We start from the raw sequence: 12,594 nt of genomic DNA, 5'->3' as shown, positions 1-12,594 counted from the left end.
GTATACCTACCTAAGCAAAATATTTTTAAGCAATACCTACGATTTATACTTAACATACTAATATCAAGTTTCCTAATTGAAATATTATAAAAAAATCGCACTGCAATTAAAATCAAAGCGCATACCCATAAAATCCACTTAAAGTTGTACAAATAAAATAAATCATAAAGTAATAGCTTGAAAAACTATTTATTCGTATCTATAAAGCACGTGACCCGTAAAACGTAGAGGAAACATTAAAATCTCCTTGCCCCGTCACAGGGCACATACAATATTGACACACCACCCCTTATTTGCTCGGGACAGCAAACAGCATTGTTATTTTGTTTGCAATTCCTTCTAAAGCTGCCAATGATTGCCCAATTGAAAACAAAAGGATTGTTATGTTTGTAACAGCAAAGTATTTGTTTAAAAGAGGAAATAAAGGAACAGATTCACGCAAATTTGAAGATTACTAATATTATAAATGCGAAATTATGTCCGTTTGTTACTCCTTCACGCAAAACCTGCTGAACCGATTTATATGAAAGTTGATACAAACATAGAGTGTAGGTACTTGGCTAGATATTATGCCGAAAACATATGGGAACGGGAACTATGCGGGTTTTTCTTTGAAAGCGCGGGGGATGCCGCGGATGGAAAGCTAAAGTATCTTTATAATTCTAGAGGCTTCTGGTAATAAACTGTACGCAGTTAGTGACTTACCGTAGACATAGCTCAGCTTTGCCGACGTTTTTATGGGCAATGATGAGTGCTATAAACGGGCAACACTTTTTGTGGCTGATCGATAGTTTTCCCAGCAGACAAAAACCCTTAATTGTCATAATAAGGGAAGCATTGAAAATTAAATACGTTAGGTACCTACCCTTGATTGATGGCGGTTGGAGTAATTTCAAAATTGTTGCTTAGCTGTTGCATTTTTATTATGTAATTTATTATCCAATATCGGAGGTATGACGGATACATAATATATAAAAATTATTTATGGAGTTTAAATAAGGTATTTCTCATACTTAATAACTACGTGTTGTTAAAGAGAGTCCAAAATCATATAAGTCTCAAAACTCTTATTAGAAGAAACACACATTTGAATGTATCTTGGAATAAATTTTTTTTTCTAAGAGAAGATATCTAGAATGTTAAAAAAAAATTATAATATTCAAAAACTAACATAAGTAAACCTTTAGGATCTCATGGTGTAAGTAATATTTGCCTTCGTAGAACACGGATTGCTCAAAAAATTTATCAAGTTTAGTTTAAGTTTAGTCATACGTAGGTGCCTTTATCATTTATTTCAACACACACAAACAAACAACAATAAAAATTATAAATTAAGTAAGTATAATATTATTAGACTATGTATAATTTACAAGTTTCAACTATCTATAAATTAAAATAATCCAGGGTTAAAAACAATATTTATATCTTATATTATTGCGAATTTTTGCGCCGACATAATTTTTTTTCAAACTTTGTCAGTCTCAATGCAAGTTTCTACTTAAACGTATACTCCGTATAAATCAATCGAAAACTCTTATGAAAATAGGTAATTATAAAATATTGGTAATAGTATCTAAAATGTTCGTATTACGAACTTATTGGGTAGGTATAGGTATGCTCTAGGTAGGTATATTTTTAACTCATTCTAGGACTTCTAATATAGATATTTTGATTATATTTTTTTAGGTGTTAGGTCTAAGTACATATACCTATGTAATCAACTTTCTTGAGTTATTTTTTCAATAGGTACTAGAAGTAGAAAGGTTTATTACAAAGATTTGAAACAAAAATTGTGCATTCTATAACATAGGTACAAGCTGTTTACGTTTTCCGTCGGGAATAGTGCATGGACCAACGGCATGGACAATATTTTGAAAATATTTTTCATTTTCTAATGAGACTACTAGTAGAATCTAAACATTTATAAGTTTAAGAAAAACGCACATTTCTTAAAAGAATTAATAAAATTTGTTAAATTTACATTTTATTTTCTGTGTTACAAATAACATTTTTGTATACTTTTGTACTAGAAGGTACTTACCGTGAGAAGTTATTAATAACGGGTCAGATTTTTTAATGTAATAATCAAAACATTGACTAAAATTTATATGATGACTATAAAGGCTCTATATACCTATTCAAGTTTTCATAAGAAACAAGAAATATTATTTTTATTTGTCTTTGTTCCTGACTTGTTAGATAAATAAAAGATTTATTGTAGGTACGTAGTTAGGTATATGTCCTACTATGTAACTATAAAATGTATACTCACAGGTAGGTACTAATAATTACCTAATGGTGTTCTTAGTAAATATAGCAATTAATAATTAATTAGAATTGATCGAGGAAAATATCAATTCATAAGAAACTGTAATCTTAAGCTATCAGCAAAAACTGAATTTCGATAAAAATTCGTAACATAATATTTTAGAATTTAGATACTATGTAAGTATATCCATACCTTCTAATTTCATATAGTTTTGACAATAATTGAAAACCGTTACTAACAAACCCCGGTCAAGTAATTTTTTTTTATTGCTTAAAATTGATTATTTCAAGAGCCTAGTAACGAACCCTCAAGAGTTGCGAGGGTAAACTCTAAACCTTGAGGGGTAGCGAATGCCTCCAGTTCCCGCTAGATGGCGCTGAACACAAGAATTGTCAATCAAATGGTATGTTAATACATTCAAATTAATTTTACATGCACATTGAATAGACTTCACTTCAATACACTTACCATATTATTTTGAACTGGTGTTATTTAACATTGTTTTACTTTTTATAATGTTAAATTTAATTGTAGGATTTTTTTTTATTTATCTTTCTTGGACCACGATAACCTTAGGACGTAAAAAGCCTTAGACAAATATTTTTTATTTAAAATTATATAAAAAAGCAATTTCACTTTTTTATTTTTGAAGTAAAAAAAATTAAATTAATTTCGTTGCTATAAATAGTTCAACTACTCAACGTTAGATGGCGCTAGTATTAGCTTTCTAAGTTACGGTTTGATGAATAAAGTTGGAAGCTAGAAAACACGAAGTAGAAGTATAATAAAATAGTTTAAATACATTGTTTTAAAATAAGTGTTTAACAAAAAACAGTTAAAATACTTTAATAAGGCAAATAAACATTTTTTTAGTATTGCTCTAGCAGACATTGTTTAAATAAGTGTAAGTATCTACATATTTGAGGCAAAAAATAGTAAAAATACTACGCTTTTAAAACTTTAATTAGAGTAAAAAAAAATAAGTCAAATTTAGGTATTAAAGTTTTAATTAGTGAGGGAATATTGTGCTTACTTACCTATCGAATAATTTAAAATAAAATTAACCTACTCAACTAAAAAATTCGTTTTTGAAGAAACAATGATAACCTACGTATTGGGACAGAATTAAAAAAAAAAAAAGATTTTGTCACATAGAGATAATATGTACTACGTTTTTGTCACTTCAATTTTCTATTCCAAATTCTCTATTATTTTATATTGAACGTGTTAACGAACATTTGTTTTCATTTTTTCAACATTTTGTTACATAAAATTGTCATAAAAGTATTGATATTCAAAGAGCAAAATACTTTACAATTTATTTACTAACAAAATATTCCTAGAATAAAAGTTAGGCACATGTTTATCGATATATCGTCTACATAGGTAAGCGCTGTCTACGGCACTTACACAGTGCTAAATGATTTAACAAAATGCTGTATAACATACCTAGTAGATACAATATTTAATAAAATTTAAATTAAGACTCTGTTATGATTGTAAATTATAATTAGGTCAAGTCAGTAGCAAATAAACGATCGTCGTGAGAGAACGCATTTTTATTTGAAGCCTCAAGCCTCATTCAAAACTGAACTTTATTGCAACAACATATGGTCCTTCGAGCCGGATAAGTTGCAGTGAGCAAATATTAGATTGCAATATTGTGAATGTGAAACAACAATTAGTCATCGCGCGACTGATTCATACAATTGAAGTTATAAGTTTTAACAACAAAATTATTTACAAAGTAATTATGTCGTCGGTTGAACAATTATTAGAACAACTGGAGGATTGTGCTACTTTGATTAAAAAGGCTTTAATAAATCACAAAAAAGCCCCAAAAGCTAGATTAACAAAGGGATATTTGAAAGTGAGATCTCAAGTTGTAGATGATTATTGGTCAACGTTTAAGGATCTTCATGGATCTCTTCTAAAGTTAGTACCGCAACAGGAAAGGAAAACATTACCATACTTCGTAAATGAAGAATATGACTTGTGCGAAGAACAATACATTTTGTTGAAGACAGAATTAACGGATTTGTTGGAATCGAGTTCAAGTACTTCGACGGCCGTAGCGGATTGTAAAGGAGAAGTGCAGTGGGTTGCGTCGGAAGCTAAATTACCTAGAATGGATTTACCAACATTTTCGGGTTGTTATGAAAATTGGCAAGTTTTTGAAGACTGTTTTATAACATTAATACATAATAATACCCATCTAAATAATTTTCAAAAACTACATTATTTAAAATTGTGTCTTACAGGCGAAGCTAGTGCTACATTGAAGCATTATCAAACTACTGATAACAATTATATTCCAGCTTGGGATACGCTCAAAAAACGTTATAGTCATAAACGACTAATATTAAATTCATATTTAAAAAAGTTATTTATACAAAAAAAGGTTCAAATTCAGTCTTCAAGTCAGCTAAAATCATTTATCGATGTAACTAAAGAATGTATTATTGGTTTAAAAAACATCGGGATTTGCACGGAGTCTTGGGATCCAATTTTGTTATTTATTTCGTCTCAAAAATTAGACCACGAAACGCATAAAGAATGGGAAGATTACGTTAGTTCAACTCTCAACTTAACATCTGATGTATTTCCCACTTTCAATAATTTGGTTACGTTCTTAGAAGGAAGAATTCATGCTTTAGAGTTAACAACGACAGGCAATAGAACTTTAAAAGAACGCTCATATCATGTCGCGAATATTAATGATAAAATTTGTATTTTTTGCAACAAAGATAATCATATTCTTAGTCATTGTAAGGAATACGGGAAACTACAACCGAAAGAACGCAGCGCCTTCGCAAAATTAAAAGGTTTATGTTATAATTGTTTAGTACCGGGCCATACACTTATATATTGCAATCACAAGGCATCGTGCAGAATATGTGGTAAACGACATCATTCCCTCCTTCATGAACCTGGAAAGAAAAGCTTTACTCAAGAAGAAAATCAAAACTCGACACAATTATCTTTGCATACTAATGTAGAAGAACAACATGAAGAAGATGATATTTTAGAAGAGGTCAATATTAGCGATGCTACAATAACTTCACACATGGCTACACAACCATCTACGGCGTTACTCGCAACTGCTATTTTACCTGTCAAGGGGACGTCAGGACAAGTATATTATTTACGTGCTCTGATCGATCAAGGCTCTCAGGCGACGTTTATAAGTGAAAGAGCAGCTCAACACATAAAGGCAAAAAGGTTGCCTGTCAATGGAACAATATCAGGTGTTGGGTCCACATTAACAAGAACAAGTCATATGATTCAACTTGAACTTGGTTCAAGGTATGATGATCAGCTTAATCTGAAGGTTAATGCGTATGTTATATCTACCAGACTTACAACACAACTTCCAAATAAGTTAATACCAATTGGTGATTGGCCGCACATTCAGGGCTTAAATTTAGCAGATCCAAGTTTCAATAAGCCCGGGAAGATAGATTTATTATTGGGAGTCGAAGTTTACGCACAAATTATGCTAAGAGAATTAATTAAGGGTCCACCAAACACTCCTTGCGCTCAGAATACAATGTTAGGTTGGATTATATTTGGAAAAACAAACACACAATACGAAAACAATAACGTTATTTCTCTTCATTGTCTAGATGTCAAGATAGATGAAATGATGAAACTATTGTGGGAACTAGAACCAACAACTAAACGTGAATTAACACCTGAAGAAAGACGCTGTGAAGAAATTTATTCATCAACACATTCGAGAACTAAAGATGGAAGATATATAGTGAAGTTGCCTTTGAAAAGAGACCCACCTATGATAAGTCAAGGGAGAACAAGAGAAATAGCTTTAAAGAGACTAGAATATTTAGAGAAGCGCTTTGAAAAGAATAAAGAGTTGAAGGATGATTATGCTAAGGTGATTCAAGAATACCTCGAATTGAATCATTTAGAAGAAGTTTCCGAGGACGAAAAGGATAATGCAGCTGTCTATCTTCCACACCATGCGGTCGTGAGAACAGACAAAGATACTACTAAAACAAGAGTAGTTTTCGACGCGTCATGTAAAGGTTTGAATAATGTGTCCCTTAACGACGACTTGATGGTGGGACCGACATTGCAAGAAGATTTAAGGTACCTAATTATGCGTTGGAGATTGAAACCAATTTGTTTTGTTGCCGACATAGAGAAAATGTACAGAGCAGTTATTGTTGAGCGTGGCCATCAAGATAATCAAAGAATACTGTGGCGCAATAATCCAAGTGATGAGGTTCGAGACTATAGACTGCTGCGAGTAACCTTTGGCACCGCATCCGCACCATTCTTGGCCATTCGAACTTTGCATCAGGTAGCTAACGATGAAGGTAGAAATTATGATATCGAGTCACAAATAATTAAGGAAGATTTTTTTGTAGATGATTTGATTTCTGGACGAGACACGGTGGACGAAGCTGTAGATTCTGCAAACAAAATAACACAAATATTAAATAATGGTGGCTTTTTGATCAAGAAGTGGTCATCAAACAGTGAATCGTTTTTACAACAATTGAAACCACTTCAAATTAATTCTGAAACAAATATAGATATAAAAACTGAAGGAATAATTAAAACCTTGGGACTTACCTGGAATCGGATACACGATGAATTAAGATATCAATTAAAATTTAAAACTACACCTGAAAAACTAACTAAAAGGATAATATTAGCCGAAGCACAAAAACTATTCGATCCTCTTGGCTTTTTGGCTCCGACAATAATTCCTGCAAAAATAATTATCCAAAAACTCTGGGTTCAAGGCGTTGCTTGGGACGAAGAGACATCACCTGAAATAAAAAAGGAATGGTTAATATTAAGAAAAGGATTAGAAAAGGTTAATGAAGTGAAAATAAAAAGATGGTTACATACATTTAAGGATTCGATGAATACTATCACAGTTCATGGATTTTGTGACGCTTCTACGGTGGCCTACGCAGCAGCTGTGTATTTGAGAGTAGTAATGAATGATAGACAAATACACACCGGGTTGATAGCAGCAAAGGCAAGAGTCGCTCCAGTTAAACCAGTTTCTTTGCCAAGATTGGAACTTTGTGGAGCTGTAATTCTTTCTAGGCTACTTAAACAAGTTCAAGAAGCACTTAGAATATCTAACAATCAAATTTTTGCATGGACAGACTCTAAGATAGTTATGGCATGGTTAACAGGTGACCCAGCTCGTTGGAATGTTTTTGTAAGCAATCGAGTAGTTGAGATAATAGATAATATAGGGAATAAAAAATGGCATCACGTAACATCGGAAAATAATCCTGCTGATATAGCAAGCAGAGGAGAAAACTTACCTGATCTTATTAAAAATAAATTATGGTGGAATGGGCCAAATTGGCTTCAGACTGATGATATTCCCTTTGCAAAGGGTAATCCAGATTCAACGGACTTAGAAAGAAAGAATACTATTATGCTAAATTTAAAAATTGAGGACACAATTAAAAATACTCTTAAATTCGAAATATTTGATTCTTTACAGGAAATGCTACGAGTAATAGTGTATGTTTTAAGATTTTTGAATTACAAAAAGGGACAAATTACAACTGATAAAAGCATTAAGGTAATAGAAATGGAAGATGCATTAAAAAGAATAATAAAAATAGAACAAAGAAAGGATTTTGCAGAAGAAATAGAAAGGTTGAAGAATAAAAGAAATTTAAGCAAAAACAGCAAACTCCTTTCTCTGAATCCAATATTAGATGATGCTCACATTCTCAGGGTGGGCGGTAGAATAAGACACGCAAACATACCTTTAGATTCAAAACACCCGATGATTCTTGGTTCCGAAAGCGATTTGGTCACGTTAATCATCGCAGATGCGCACAAGAAAACATTGCATGGGGGTTTGGAACTCACGTTAAACTATTTAAGAGCTCGTTTTTGGATTCTGAGGGTGAAGTCAACAGTCAAAAAATATATACATAAATGTATAATATGCGCTAAACTTAAAGCGAGTAGTAGTTGTCAACTTATGGGAGACTTACCTAAAGCACGAGTCACTCCAGCACGACCCTTCATAAATTCTGGTGTTGACTTTGCAGGTCCCTATGATATATTAATGACTAGAGCACGAGGTGTGAAAACTACAAAGGCATATATTTCTATTTTTGTATGTATGTGCACAAAGGCCATACATATAGAATTAGTAGGCGATCTGTCCTCTCAATCGTTTATAGGTGCTTTCAGACGATTTGTAGCACGACGAGGCAGGTGCACAGATATTTGGAGTGATCAGGGAAGAAATTTTGTTGGAGCTAACAAGGAATTAGTAGAAGCATGGTCACAGGCAGGTCTCAATTTTAAGGACAACATAGCAGACATTCTAGCACAAGAGGGTACACAGTGGCATTTTATTCCTGCCTACAGTCCTAATTTTGGAGGTCTTTGGGAGGCGGGAGTGAAATCAATGAAATACCATCTCAAAAGAATATTAAATACAAATGTAACGTTTGAAGAGATGACTACAATTTTGTGTGAAATTGAAGCTTGTTTAAATTCACGTCCACTATGTTCAAAGGCTAGTAATGATATTGATAATGTAGATGTGCTGACACCTGGGCATTTCCTAATTGGTGAAGCTCCAATTACTATCCCAACTCCAACCTTGTCTAATTTACAGACAAATTATTTATCACGATGGCAGCACACGCAAAAACTAGTACAAACCTTCTGGCATCGCTGGCAGTCGGAATATTTAACTCGACAGCAACAAAGACCAAAGTGGCAAACAAAACAATCTGAAATGGACATAGGAGATGTGGTTGTGATAAAAGAAGATAACTTACCACCCAGTAAATGGGCTCTTGGTCGTATTGTTGAGAAACATCCTGGAGAAGATGGTATTTGTCGAGTGTATAGCGTTAAATATCGCGGTAAAATAATAAAACGTTCCGTTACTAAGTTATGCCAATTATCAATTAAATAAACAGTTAATGAATAACTTATATATAATAAGTTTGTTTATGTTTAATTGAACTTACCTTACCTAATGTTTTACATTGTATAAGTTTTGTGTTAAAACCCGTTTTGGTGGGCGGCATGTTATGATTGTAAATTATAATTAGGTCAAGTCAGTAGCAAATAAACGATCGTCGTGAGAGAACGCATTTTTATTTGAAGCCTCAAGCCTCATTCAAAACTGAACTTTATTGCAACAACAGACTCAAATGTAGTATTATAATCAGTACCTATTTTAGAAATGTAAATTTTATGACAAAAAATTTTTATCCATAAAAATAATAAACTCTATGTAAGACATGCTCTAGGTCTCGATTTATTGTACAATAAAGATAATAATTTTTTTTGACTAAATTTATCTAGGAATAAAATTAAGAGCTTTATAAACAGATATTAGGAAATTAATATTTTAATGTATTATTGTTAGTATTATTTCACAATTTTGATACCTATTTGCTGAAAATTTGAAAAAAAATAATTAAAAATATCCAAAATATTATAATAATTATATAAGTCTCTACTTTTTTGTAAGAAACTACAATATTTGCAAACAGAATATTATTAGGTAGATATAGTATAAAATATCAGTACCTAATTCAGTAGTTTCATTGCGGAGGCAGAAATAGAAAAACAGTAATAATAAATATTACAAGTTAAACGCGTCAGCTGTGAAGTTATCGTAGTTGTCGGTTATCAATGCTCTTAAAACATTCAGGCCGCTGAGGGCCGCCTGTAAATCGTGCGAGTAATCATAATGTTTGTAAATAATCAGGTGTCGATGTGAGCGGCGTCGTGTGAAGCGTGGCGGTGCGGGGCGCGCGGCGAGGGGCGCGGTGTGGGGCGCGGGGCGCGGGGCGCGGTGTGCGGCACGGGGCGCGGGGCGCGGCGCAGGGGCGCGGGGCGGGGCGGCCGGCGGGCGGCGCTGGGCGGGGCCGCCCCTCTCCGGCGCCGGCGCGCGGCGCGCCGCGACCGCCTCGCCACCAGTCCGCTCCGTGCTGCCGTTGAGCACGCACGCGCATGTCGCTCGTTGTCGAACACGGTGATGTGAGGTGGCCCTCGCTGCCGCAGTGCCGCGCGACTAACGCGCTTGTTTCGCGATCGTGTGCGCCAGGTGAAGGCTCCAGAGCCTTCGAACCGGCAAGACGCCGTCCACCGTGGATCTGAGGTACGGCGCCATGGCGGCGACCACGTACATGCCGGGAGAGCTGGATCTCGGCAACCTGAGCGGGTACCACGCTGCTTCGCCGCGCAGCGTTGAGCCCGCCGACATGAAGTACCAGCACCACTTGCACTCGGGCGGCTCGCCGTCGCCCGGGGCGCCCATCAACCCCTGGGCGTCGCTGCCCCCGACCGACCCGTGGGGCATGCACCAGCACCACGCGCACGCCGCCGACGTGAAGCCGCCGGCGGCGCCGCACGACCACCGCCACTTGCAGGGCGGCTGGCACGCGCCCGTCGTGTCCGCGCACTACGGCGCCGGTTCGCCCGTCACGCTGCACGGCGGCTACCCCGTGCCGATGCACCAGCACCACATGCTGCGGGACGTGCAGCCCTCGCCGCACCCGCTGCACCACCACCACCCGCTCGAGCGCGACCAGCCAGAGGAGGACACGCCGACGAGCGACGACCTCGAGGCGTTTGCCAAACAGTTCAAACAGCGAAGAATAAAACTCGGCTTCACGCAGGCCGACGTCGGGCTGGCGCTCGGTACCCTGTACGGAAATGTGTTCTCTCAGACGACGATATGTCGATTCGAAGCGCTACAACTCAGTTTTAAAAATATGTGCAAATTGAAACCGTTGTTACAAAAGTGGTTAGAGGAAGCGGATTCCACGACGGGAAGTCCGACGAGTATCGATAAAATAGCGGCCCAAGGCAGGAAAAGAAAGAAGCGCACGTCCATCGAAGTGTCAGTGAAAGGAGCGCTCGAGCAACATTTCCACAAGCAACCCAAGCCGTCGGCGCAGGAGATCACGACGCTGGCGGATAGTCTGCAGTTAGAGAAGGAGGTAGTGCGGGTGTGGTTCTGCAACAGGCGGCAGAAGGAGAAGAGGATGACGCCGCCCAACACGCTCGGCGGAGAGATGCTCGAAGGCATGGGCCACGGGCACTACGGGCACGACGTGCACGGCTCACCGCCACTGCACCCGCACTCGCCCGCGCTGTCTCCGCCTCACCACGGGCACGGGCACGGGCACGGGCAGCACGGGCACGGCCAGCACCCGCTACAGAGCGCGCACACGCTGGCGGCGCACTAACAGTTCGCCCCGTGGGCGCCGCCGCGGCCCTTCTACGCGGAGCCGCACTAGCCCGCGGGACTTAGGCAGCGCCGCGGCCAGGACGTGCCGCGGCCAGTGCCCTGTACATAGGTGCAAGTGTCGCAGTGAGTGACCGCCACGCCGGCCCCGGCGCCGGTAAGTACAGCGCCGCGCCCGGCGAGGGCCGCTTTCGTGAGAGACGATATCATCGAATTTATTTATAGATTATTAACGTTCATACGTGCCTACCTGTGTAGGTTGTCGTGGTGTGGATTAAATTTTAAACCCGTTGCTACTACTGTAAATTAATTAGCGAAGAAACCGAATCGGGTGTGAGCTAGAGGGAATACGATCGAGTCATTAGGTGCAATGTTTATATGTTAAGTGGTGTGTGCGCGGCCGGCTCGGGCTCTGGCTCCGGCCGCGGCGCCGCGCTCACCGAGCCCTTTTTCGTACTTTATTTTAATCAAAAAGTTGCAGCCATTATGCCAAAATGGTTATCTAATGTTTTACTTGTTTTGTTGTTTTTCTTTGTTTATATGGTAGCCAATCTCGGTACTTAATATTATTTTATATAAATGTTGTGAACCAGTGTGCGAGGCCGAGGCGGGCGCGAGGCAGGCGAGCGAGCCATATTAGTTGCTTATGTTTAGTTATTCCTGTAGAGTAGAAGTGAGTGCGGAGCTCGCCCGATTCGAACCAAACCTGTTGTAAATGTAATTATTTCGTTATTCTCAACGAAGTTGAAGTTGATATGTATATAACTGTATAAACTATAGGTAATAAACGAACGGCAGTGGTAGTGCGAGCCTCTAGTAGGTAAATAATGAATAATTAGTCTTAAAATGTTTTATATTATTATCTAAGTATTTAAATAAACCAGAGTAAATATTTTACAAAGTAGTATTATTGAATCCCGGTCAACAGGCCACATCGTAGGGACAGAGGTGCTTTTTTACGCGGTCGCAGGTAGGGAGCGAACAAAACGAATCGAACCCGAGACCTTATAAAAAGTTTGATAAAGAGTGAGCTGACACATTCGTTTGTTTCGCATGTTTATTCGCTGTCTTGTTGAGTTTTTGTGAAGCGTGC

At 37.7% G+C, this 12,594-nt stretch overlaps 4 protein-coding genes across 4 annotated transcripts; all 4 read left to right on the top strand.

Moving 5' to 3' along the window:
• The first annotated feature begins 3,894 nt into the window (after positions 1-3,894).
• LOC123692845 lies at positions 3,895-5,537 on the top strand. The gene is made up of 2 exons (XM_045637641.1): positions 3,895-4,435; positions 4,531-5,537. Exons 1-2 carry the CDS (start codon positions 4,023-4,025, stop codon positions 4,538-4,540), a joined length of 423 nt encoding a protein of 140 aa, XP_045493597.1. The 5' UTR covers positions 3,895-4,022; the 3' UTR covers positions 4,541-5,537.
• Positions 5,337-6,874, top strand: LOC123692733. The gene is made up of 2 exons (XM_045637509.1): positions 5,337-6,593; positions 6,661-6,874. The coding sequence occupies exons 1-2, from the start codon at positions 5,337-5,339 to the stop codon at positions 6,667-6,669; spliced, it is 1,266 nt and encodes a 421-aa protein (XP_045493465.1). The 3' UTR covers positions 6,670-6,874.
• Positions 6,875-7,163: 289 nt separating this feature from the next.
• Positions 7,164-10,287, top strand: LOC123692732. The gene is made up of 2 exons (XM_045637508.1): positions 7,164-9,139; positions 10,017-10,287. Exons 1-2 carry the CDS (start codon positions 7,164-7,166, stop codon positions 10,285-10,287), a joined length of 2,247 nt encoding a protein of 748 aa, XP_045493464.1.
• On the top strand, positions 10,235-12,398 carry LOC123692844 (silk gland factor 3). The gene has a single exon (XM_045637640.1). It carries the CDS (start codon positions 10,420-10,422, stop codon positions 11,500-11,502), a length of 1,083 nt encoding a protein of 360 aa, XP_045493596.1. The 5' UTR covers positions 10,235-10,419; the 3' UTR covers positions 11,503-12,398.
• Positions 12,399-12,594: the final 196 nt, after the last annotated feature.

This window comes from Colias croceus, chromosome 6 (genome assembly GCF_905220415.1).
Source record: "Colias croceus chromosome 6, ilColCroc2.1".
Classification (NCBI taxonomy): domain Eukaryota; kingdom Metazoa; phylum Arthropoda; class Insecta; order Lepidoptera; family Pieridae; genus Colias; species Colias croceus.
The sequence above is the reverse complement of the archived record's forward strand: the minus strand, read 5'-3'. Positions and strand labels throughout refer to the sequence as shown.

Coding starts and splice junctions, on each gene's coding strand:
- LOC123692845 (XM_045637641.1), top strand. CDS start 4,023: ATGTCGTCGGTTGAACAATTATTAGAACAACTGGAGGATTGTGCTACT.
- LOC123692733 (XM_045637509.1), top strand. CDS start 5,337: ATGGCTACACAACCATCTACGGCGTTACTCGCAACTGCTATTTTACCT.
- LOC123692732 (XM_045637508.1), top strand. CDS start 7,164: ATGAATACTATCACAGTTCATGGATTTTGTGACGCTTCTACGGTGGCC. Junction 9,140..10,016: donor GAAGATGGTATTTGTCGAGT/GTATAGCGTTAA, acceptor GTAAATAATCAG/GTGTCGATGTGAGCGGCGTC.
- LOC123692844 (XM_045637640.1), top strand. CDS start 10,420: ATGGCGGCGACCACGTACATGCCGGGAGAGCTGGATCTCGGCAACCTG.